This window comes from Lonchura striata, chromosome 7 (genome assembly GCF_050655825.1).
Source record: "Lonchura striata isolate lonStrDom1 chromosome 7, ASM5065582v1, whole genome shotgun sequence".
Lineage (NCBI taxonomy): Eukaryota > Metazoa > Chordata > Aves > Passeriformes > Estrildidae > Lonchura > Lonchura striata.
Window position 1 is genome coordinate 21443520 of NC_140709.1, and position 9890 is coordinate 21453409.

Here is a 9890-nt window from a genome sequence, read left to right on the forward strand (position 1 = left end):
CCACAATGCCCACCTTATTTAAGCACACGCACAGCATATATATATATATATATATATGTATGTATGTATGTGTGCGTGTGTGTGTGAAGAAAAGCGAAATCATAATCTCAAATTCCCGGTTTCTCCATTTTGCTCCTAAGCGATGCCTATTTTGCATCTGCTAGAAGGTTTTACACTGGATGGCTGAGGCGGCACCGAGAAGGAAATACTGACTGAAAAGCAGAGCAAGGGCCCGGCATTGCTGAATGCACTCATCATATTTCTGGTTCAGAATTGTACTCAGCTGCACTGGGAACAGCAAAAAAGGAAGGGGAAAAGCTCCTATTCCCATTCTCACAGAGCCGACCGCGATGATGAAAAGTTGCACGGCTATTGATCCGCGGGCAGAGTACGGGCAAGTTCTAACCAATTACTTAAGAAGCCTCCGATAATTACAAATCAAAGGGAGCAGCTTGCAAGACATTGAGGAGCCGAGGTTTGGACTTACATTTTGCACATGCAGAGAGCAGGTATAGTCTCTGGCGCTCACTGGGGTGCGTGGAGCGTGCACAGTGCAGAGGCCACAGGCAAGAGCTAGGGCAGCTTATTCCAGCAGCGCCCTAGCACTGCTAGGAGGGAGCAAGCTTTCTGCCATTACCAGAACTGCTTCCACGGGAGTATATGAGGCTTGAAAAACGTGCTGCAGGCTGCGACTTTGACTTTCAAAGTGTTTTGCTGGCGATTACTCTGTAAAATAATATCCTCTATCTTAAGCGACAGGATGTCAAATGCTCCTCGTCGCCTCTCCCACCCTGGTGCAAGAGCAAAGGGATGCCTAGCGGCTCCCTGCCTTTGGAATCTTTTGGCACTTTATATAACCACAAAGCCTCCTCAATTCCTTTTGCAACAAAAGTAAGAAATACGTTGTGTACGAAATCACTTCTGGCATTTAGTAAAGAAAACAAAACAAAAAATTAACGTGTTTTCACAGAATGTCATTAGGCGCTGTTAGGTTATTTGTATCCAACACGGACGGCTCCCAAATGGCTTGAAAAGGAGGCAAAGGGCCTGTTGAATAAAAGCGACGCAGGTATGGTTTACGGGCCGCGAGGATCGCAGGTGACTACACCAGCAGCAGCGCATCGGACACCTCCTGCACAGTTTACAGGAGACGGCGGAGCGGCGTCAGGCGTGACACCAGCCCTCCGCCGGCGCTGACCTCGCTCTCGACTCCTGGCCTCTGCGGCTCAGCCCGCTCCCGCGGCGGGCAGGCGGCCGGGGGCGGCGGGAGTCGCGGCCCGGCGGGAGGCGCGGCCGGGGCCGGCGGTAATTGCGGCGCGGCCGCCGCGGGCCGGAGCGGGGAGTTTTCTCCCCGCGCGCTGACTGGCACGCGCCCCGCGCCCCGGCGCCGGCACCTCCGCGCAGCCTGATTGGCTGCCGGGCCGCTCCGGGCCGCTCCGCCCGCGCCCTCATTGGGCGAGCGCCGCCGCCAGCGGTACTTCAAAGCGGGCGCTGCCCGCACTTAGGCAGAGTTTGGCCCCGCCGCGCCGGAGTGTCCTTAGTGCCGCCGGGCAGCGCGGGGCGCTCACCGAGCGCCGTCCCCTCCGCCCCACCGCCCAGCCCACGGACGTGCTATGGCTACGTCTATCCTCGGGGTAAGTCGCACCGCGCGCTTCCTCGCGGCTTCCCCCTGGAAAAACTGTCGCTGCCGCCGCGTTGTGGCTGCCCCTTGCCGAAATCGCGTGGACCCGCGGATGGGAGGTGATCCCGGCCCGCCTCGGGGGATTTCATTGCGGGCTGCCCATTCGGTCGTTCCCAGAGAGTTTAGCCTGAAAACTCGCTGGGCCGGAGCGAAGCTCTGCTGCTTCTGCTTTCTTTTGTCTAGTTCTTGATTTGGTTTGGGATTTTTTTGTTTATTTTTTTAACTCGAACTACGCTCGATTTCCAACGATTTCAGCCGGCCCGGCGTTGCACGAGGCGACAGTTGGAAGGCTCCGAACACTGCTCGCCTTGCTGCCATCTCTTTTTTTTTTCCGTCGCTCCTGTACGGTTGCTCGAGGAGACGCCGCATTTTGTTCCCACGGGATTTTTGGTTTAACGGCGGTACGCTCGAGCAGCCCTCTCGGAACACGCGTGTCGCTTGTCCCCGTCGGGACCCGCTTGCGATGTAAATCTCTCGGGCGACGAGATCGGTCCGCGGCGGAAAACGAGTTGTGCCGAGCGTGGCAGGGCTGGAGCCTTTCTCTAAAATAAGAGAAAACTTTTCCCCGGTACCGCTCGTTGCACCGCGGTTCTACCCCCGCTGCCGTGTCCCCGCGGGAGCCTGGCGAGGTGGCAAGGGTTAGGCTGACGGGCCGGCTTTGTCTCTTCCCGCAGGAAGAGCCGAGATTTGGAACGACTCCCCTGGCCATGCTGGCCGCCACCTGCAACAAAATCGGCAACACTAGTCCCCTGACCACCCTGCCCGAGTCTAGCGCCTTCGCCAAAGGGGGCTTCCACCCCTGGAAACGTTCCACCTCCAGCTGCAACCTGGGCTCCAGCCTCTCGGGCTTCACGGTGGCCACGAGTAGGGGTTCCAACGGACTGGCCAGTGGCACGGGCACCGCCAACAGCGCCTTCTGCCTGGCTTCCACCTCGCCCACTTCCTCGGCCTTCAGCAGCGACTACGGCGGCCTCTTCTCCAACTCGGCTGCGGCGGCGGGCGTGTCCCCGCAGGAGCCCGGCGGGCAGTCGGCCTTCATCTCCAAAGTGCACAGCTCGGCGGCCGAGAGCCTCTACCCGCGGGTGGGCATGGCGCACCCCTACGAGTCCTGGTACAAGTCGGGCTTCCACTCCACACTCTCGGCGGGCGAGGTGGCCAACGGAGCGGCCTCCTCCTGGTGGGATGTGCACACCAACCCGGGCTCCTGGCTTGAGGTGCAGAACCCGGCGGGGGGGCTGCAGAGCTCGCTGCACTCGGGCGCCCCCCAGGCCTCGTTGCACTCCCAACTGGGCACCTACAACCCCGACTTCAGCTCCCTCACCCACTCCGCCTTCAGCTCCACCGGCCTGGGCTCCACGGCCGCCTCGCACCTGCTCTCCACCAGCCAGCACCTGCTCACTCAGGAGGGCTTCAAGCCCGTGCTGCCCTCCTACACGGACTCTAGCGCGGCGGTGGCGGCGGCCAGCGCCATGATCTCGGGCGCCGCCGCCGCGGCCGCCGGGGGCGGCTCGGCCCGCTCCGCCCGCCGCTACTCGGGGCGCGCCACCTGCGACTGCCCCAACTGCCAGGAGGCCGAGCGGCTGGGGCCGGCGGGGGCCAGCCTGCGCCGCAAGGGGCTGCACAGCTGCCACATCCCCGGCTGCGGCAAGGTGTACGGCAAGACCTCGCACCTGAAGGCGCACCTGCGCTGGCACACGGGCGAGCGGCCCTTCGTCTGCAACTGGCTCTTCTGCGGGAAGCGCTTCACCCGCTCCGACGAGCTGCAGCGGCACCTGCGGACTCACACGGGCGAGAAGCGCTTCGCCTGTCCCGTCTGCAACAAGCGCTTCATGCGCAGCGACCACCTGAGCAAACACATCAAAACGCACAACGGGGGCGGCGGGGGCAAAAAGGGCAGCGATAGCGACACGGACGCCAGCAACCTGGAAACGCCGCGCTCCGAGTCCCCCGACCTCATCCTGCACGAGGGGGTGGGCGCCGCCACCCGCGGACCGGGCAAGGAACCTACCGCGGGGCCCGGCGACTCCTAGGGGCAGCGCCGCCGGAGCCGCTCGGACTGTGCCCCGCGCCGGCCGGAGGGACGCGAGCCGCCCCGCCGCCGACGGCGCCCGGGCCGCAGCGGGGGCGGGCCGGTGCACGGCGGGCCCGGAGAGGCGCGGCCCCCGTCCCGCCCGGCCAGTAGGTACCGAGTGACACTTTCTTCCGTTTCCCTTTTCTCTTTCTCTTGGAAGGCAAGCATCCTAAGAGAGGCTTAAGGTGAGAAATGCAGCTGCAACTCTGAGACGGTCCCTCTGTATCTCATAAACATCTGTATAAATAGGGTTCAAAAAAGAAGAAAAACAGGAAAAAAAAAAAAAAAGAAAACCAGATCGTGTTCCCTTATTTTTCTTGTAAATGTTGATCTGATAGGGGGGTTGGGGATTTTTTTTTTTTAATTGGTGAATTCCTGAAATTCAGGGAGGTTTTGGGGTTTTGATTTTTTTTTTTAATTATAAATTTCTGATGCACTTTGTGGAAGTCAGTATATATGTAAAAGATATTTAAAATGTTGAGTTAACACATCACTCAAATACACGTAAGTTAAGGTCTCTTAAAGAAATTAAATGCGTTTATCTGTATGGAAAAAAATCTTGACATATTTTCATTTTGGTATTATTAAAGGACTCTGAACAATATACTCACGGGTTTGTTCTTCTTCGTGTCCCCTCCTTCCCCCCACCCAGTCCTCGCAGGGGTCACTTTTTGAGTAGGAGCCCTCGCACCCCTTTCCATCGTCTTTACAGTCACTGTGATTAAAAATGCAGTCAGCAATGATATAGCTGGGAGGGGATGGGACTGGCCCTTGAGCCTGGCACACTGAACCACTCTGCTCGCTCTTTTCAAACCGCCTTTACTTTGATTTACTTAAAAAAACCAAAACCAAAAAAACCAACAAATTTTAACCGAGTCTGAGTCCTGCTACAGCCAGACACCATGCTGAGACCTAAGTGGCTTTGGTGAAACCGTCCCCAAAATCGAGTGAAGGCAAACTGCGCTGAGGAACTATTTATTTAATTTTAAAAGCCTTCAGCGCCACAAGGCTGCCTAGGCTGGGAGGTGATCTCGGGGGAATAAATCGCTAGAGTCAATACTCCGGAAAAGACATTTCATGCCTAAATGAAAATCTTGTTAAATGTTATTAATTTTGACTTAGAGCACACAGCAGCCCCCTGTGCCTTGTATTCCCTTATTAGGGATTCATGTCTTATCAAATATCTAATTAATCTCCTAGACATCATTTGTTCTGGCCAACTTTATCTCAGCTGGTCCACGGGGAAAACTCCGAATATTCTCGGTGACAAAGCTCCCTTGAAGATCCTTTTAATTGTCCAAATTAACTGCACCAAATTTGCATGTCAAACGGTAAAGGGCAACCTAAGATAAAATGTAAACGTTTTAAAAGCCCCAAACTAAGCACTTGATTTGATAACTAGGCTTTTTAATGTTATGGAAGACAACTGCTCCTTTCCTTTTCAAAGACAGTTGATCTATGCAAATAGTGAATTGGAAATGCTTATGTCCCCATGCAGTCAAATGGTCCTTGCATGTTATTTGAATATCAGTGGCTTTGCTATTGAAAAGGTTCAAGGATGCTCTCTGACTTCTTTGTGATTACTCAGTGCAGCGTCTTATTCTGAAGAAAAAAAACTCAGGAATAATTAAAGGCTGGGCTAAGGCCTGGGAACACATTTGGGACAGGAATCTCATTTAGACAGGCTCTTTCAAAATAAGGCACAGTTAAATTGACCAGAAGGCAATTATTGAAATGAAAATTATTTTCACTCCCTTTGTCTCCTGACCACCAACCTAACAGCCACAGTATTTTTTTTAAAGGCAAATTGTTAAATGAGATAATTGTGTTATTAAAAAAAAAAAAAAAAAAAAAAGAGGGTGAGGAAAAAAAGTTAATTTACTCTGGCCGGTACAGATTGGATGAATACAAATATTTTAATCCTCCATAAAACAGGGAATGCAAATAGCATCGGGAAACGGATTCTGCTGTCGGCCACCAACTGGAATAAAGACGTTGCGTTAAAGAAAATACATCTGCCGTGAATACTAATAACCGCGTCCCACCTCCTCCGCGCCACTGTTGCACAAAAGCGGCCGGGCAGCGCCGACACCGCCTGTGCCCTGGGGCGGCGGCGGGAGCCCGGCGGGCCGTTCCGCGGGCCGGGGGAAGAGAGCCTCCCGGGAGAGGCACCTCGCATCACAGCTGCCCACAGCACCTTCCCCGAGAAGCGCTCCGGAATTTTCCTGGCCAAAAGCAGCCCGGCAAGTGTCCTTCCTCCCGCCCCCAGCGGATGCCGGCAGGTTTCCCGGCGGGCAGGGGAGGGGAGCGGGGGACGCGCTCGGGCGGCGGTAACACGCAGAGCGGGCCGGGCGGCGGGACCGGCTCTCCTCCCTGCCGGGCGGCCCGGGGGCTGCGCAGGAATGCACCCGCGCGGGGTGCTGGGCAGAAGTCAGCTTTGTTTTCGATTTATAATAAAACACATCAAAGGACACCATGCAGGTCCAGTTTCTGCCAGGCCGGGGTTACAATTCTCAGCTCAGTGATCAAGGACCTTTTTGCATTGCCTTTGCCCCTTCGGGTCAGAAAACGTCCATCACTTACAGACTCCCCAGAATCGACGAAGGGAGCAGCTCTGGGCCGCAGAGCCGGTTCGTTTAACCAAGAAAATAGAAAGCGTGTCACCTTTTAAAAAAATAAATGACACCATTCTTTCGTAAATGTTGGAGATAATTATATGGTCTAGGGAACTTCTACACACACACAGAAAAACCCAAAAAAACAAACCCACAAAAAAAAAAACTAAAAAACAAAAACAAAAAAAAAACCCCAAACCACAAAAAAAAAAAAAAAAAAAAAAAACAAAAAAAAAACACCAAAAAAACACCTGAAGAACAAACGGTGTGAGAACCGAAAAATAAATCTGATTTCGGTCTTTGAATCCGTAGTTCTTCAGTAAGAGGACGCCAACCCGAGAGCGGGAGAGCACCGGGAATAAGAAGGATGCCCTCTGGGGCGCCGGCAGAAAGGCAAGAACAGGGGAAGCAGGGCTCCCTGCCGCCTTGGCCCCGCTCGCCCCGGGCTCACCCGTGAGCTCAGCCTAGCTCCCATTTACAATCCTGGCCAAGATATTGCTGCCCATTTCCACACCTTGCGGACAGCAACTTCAACCCTGCTCCGAGAGCCCGTTAAAACACGGCAAACAACCAGCCAACGACGGCAACCACCACAGACGGGAGAAGGTAAAATGTCAGGAAAAATTATCTACTAAATGACATTCGATCGCTAGGTCCCCCGTTCGCAGGAAACGTCTCCCTTGCCCCCCGCGGCGAGTTACAGACCCAACGGCTCGTTTTACACTTAAAAGGTAACATTAATGTTTTTGTTCTAATGAGATTATATATAAACACCCGATCTCGTGCCTGGACAGCCTCTTAATTGCGTCTTTTAATTCAAATGGAAACTTTATCTGCGGGAGCTGTAATTTATTTGCAACCATTATCTGTTCGCCAGGATCCTCTGCCACCCTTCCAAAACGCAGATGAAGGGAAGCTAACAGACAGCCCGCCCCTTTGAGTAATTGCTGCGCTAAGTGTTTATTTTAAGTGAGAATAATTTAGCTACAAATTTCCTCAAGGAATAACACCCTCCGCACACGACAAAAAGCAGAGCACAACAAGCCCGGGCGCGCACCCCGGGACGCTCGCGGCGCTGCCCCGGGCGGGCTGCAGGGCGGCTGCCGGGCGCCACCTAGCGGCGCCGCCGCGGGCCGGGGGCGCGGCCGGGGCGGCCGCGGGGCCGGCGGCGGGAGCGGGGCGGGCAGCGGCGAGGGGCCGGCGGCGGGAGCGGGGCGGGCAGCGGCGAGGGGCCGGCAGCGGGAGCGGGGCCCGCGGCGGCTGGGGCGGGAGCGGGCGGGCTAGCCTGAACTTCTATGGGAGACGGCGGGGCGGGACCGGCCCGCCGCGACCGCGCGTACACCCGGCCCGGGGCAGCCGGCCCGGCCTCGCCGCTCCTCGGGCCGCCAACCGGAGGGGAGGCCGGGCCCTGGGCGGTGACCGCTCCGCAATCTCCGCGCGGCCCCGCCGCTGCGGCCAGGCGCGGCCCCCGCCGGCCGGCCCCGGGCGCGGCGCTGCCGCCGCCGCCGCCTCGGCGCCGCTGTTGTTCCACAAACGAGCGGCAGCGCTGCTCCCGAGATGGGCTAATTGGTACCTGGCTGGCAGGGCGCGGGGTCCCTGTCCGCTCCCCGGCACAAAGTAGGCTGCTAGAAAATTTGAAATTGCCTTTCAGCCTAAAGCTGCCTCACCTGAATGTCATAATTACAGTAATTATGTACATCCAAATTACATGCTAATTAAATTAGAATCAAATCGTTCTAAATCGAAATCAAATGAGGTAGCGAGAATTAATCAATGACAACATAAATAGAGAGCTTCCTTCAGGGATATTTATTGTACCGATCCGAGCAGGAGCCCCATCTGGGAGTAACCCGTCTATTTACTTTCGGAATAGCAATAACTTATTGCTCGGCGTTAGTTCTAAGCCATGGGTTCGGTGGGGTGGCACAGCCGAAAAGCAGCCGAAGACCCCTCGCCCGAAGGTCCCCGCCGCCAGCCCCGGCGGGGCCGGGACCCGGCTCGCCCCGTCCCGACGCAGCCCCGGGCCGCCGGGCCAAGCAGCAGCCGAGCGCCCGGCAGAGCCGCCCGCCCGCCCCAGGAGCGCCGCCGGGCCCCGCTCCCCGCCGGGGAGTCCCTGCCACTGTCCTGCCCTCCGCGCCGGCTGAGGGAACCACCTCCCGGCCGCGGCCCCCGCCGCCCAGCCCCGCACAAGGCTAACCCCATTCCGCGGCGTTTACGAAAATAAATAAATAAAGCGAATAGCGATACCGCTAGAGCCGCTCTTACCTCCGTCCGCGGAGCGACAGCACCTCCTGCCGGGCCCCGCCGGCTCTGCCGAGCGCCGCGCTCGGCCCGGGGCGGTGGCGCCCCGCGGCCCCGCGGGCCGGGGCGGGGCCGGGCGCGCGCAGCCGCCTCACGCCGCGGGCGGTGCCGGCGGGGCCCGTGAGGGCCGCGGGCGATCCCCGCCCGGCCCCGGCTGCCCGGAGCGCCTCGGCCCGCCCTGTGCCTGCCCGGCCCCGCCCGGCCCCGGCTGCCCGGAGCGCCTCGGCCCGCCCTGTGCCAGCCCGGCCCCACCCTCCCGCAGCCGCCCTCTGGGCCCCCGAAAGTCGCTCCGTACCGGCGAAGGGACTGGCCTAGGGAGGGTACCGGGAGTGAGACACTGCCTGCACAGCCACACCAGCCCTCCCCTGGTAGTTGAAGACAGATAATCCAAAATATCATGACTTTTCTGCCAGGCTCTTCCTATGTGAAAAGGCAGGAAACACTGTTTAACTACATGGGAGACTAAAGTGCAGAGCCCACAAAAGAGCACACAGCTGTGGATGTCCACTGTTCTTCAGGTGTGAGTCAATTGCACTGTAGTTGGCAGGATTCCTGAGCTAAACACAAAACAACTGGAGAGACCCTTATTTGAAACAAGAGACACCTTGCAGTTACTCCTATCTTTCCTGCTGCACTTAACACAAAATTGTTCTACCAGAATATGCCTTTTCCCCTATCACATTACTCTGTCCTCTCTTACACAGAGATTTTGTTTAGATTGCTAAAACAGGCATTTTTGCAGTCTCCTCCTGTTCTTTCTAAATCAGAGCTTCCACACATCAATATAGGGGGGCTGACTCTACTGCAGGGGCTCTTTAACTCCCAGCTACTTCAGCAAGAATACCCAGAGTAACCTAATGCAGACACATTGAAAAGGTGACATCTCTTAATGGTTCACCCTTTCAAACTCTTCACATGCACTTAAACGATAAGCCAGGTCACTTTCACCATGTATTATTATACTCTGTGCAGTGCTGAAAATCTTCTGAGTGAAGTGGAAGTGGACTGGTAATAAAAGATAGTCCCATTTGTCCTGTGAGTGAGGAGGGTAAGAAAGTTGCTGGAATACTGAGCATAGTGACTGCTTCACGTGTCCACTAATGAATGTGCTTCCATCTGCCATCCTGAAAGAGCAGAGAGACCTTTCCTTTGCAATAAAAAAACCTTGTGAAGTGTTGCCTTGTGCATTTGTACTGACTCAGAACTCTGAAGAAGATGGCAA

General features: G+C 56.3%; 2 protein-coding genes across 2 annotated transcripts in view; one reads left to right on the forward strand and one right to left on the reverse strand.

Annotated features, from left to right (window-relative positions):
* OLA1 (Obg like ATPase 1) overlaps positions 1-8735 on the reverse strand; it is a 128290-nt gene extending 119555 nt beyond the window's left edge. The window contains exon 1 of the mRNA XM_021552476.3: positions 8633-8735. The gene's annotated coding sequence lies outside the window, so the exon portion shown is untranslated. The remainder of the gene's footprint in view (positions 1-8632) is intronic.
* On the forward strand, positions 1493-4356 carry SP9 (Sp9 transcription factor). Its single transcript, XM_021552474.3, has 2 exons — positions 1493-1634; positions 2356-4356. Exons 1-2 carry the CDS (start codon positions 1614-1616, stop codon positions 3709-3711), a joined length of 1377 nt encoding a protein of 458 aa, XP_021408149.1. The 5' UTR covers positions 1493-1613; the 3' UTR covers positions 3712-4356.
* Positions 8736-9890: the final 1155 nt, after the last annotated feature.

Bases quoted from the DNA above. Each gene is read 5' to 3' on its own strand.
- SP9 (XM_021552474.3), top strand. From the start codon at position 1,614: ATGGCTACGTCTATCCTCGGG. The intron at 1,635-2,355 runs GTAAGTCGCACC...CTCTTCCCGCAG, and splicing joins TGGCTACGTCTATCCTCGGG to GAAGAGCCGAGATTTGGAAC.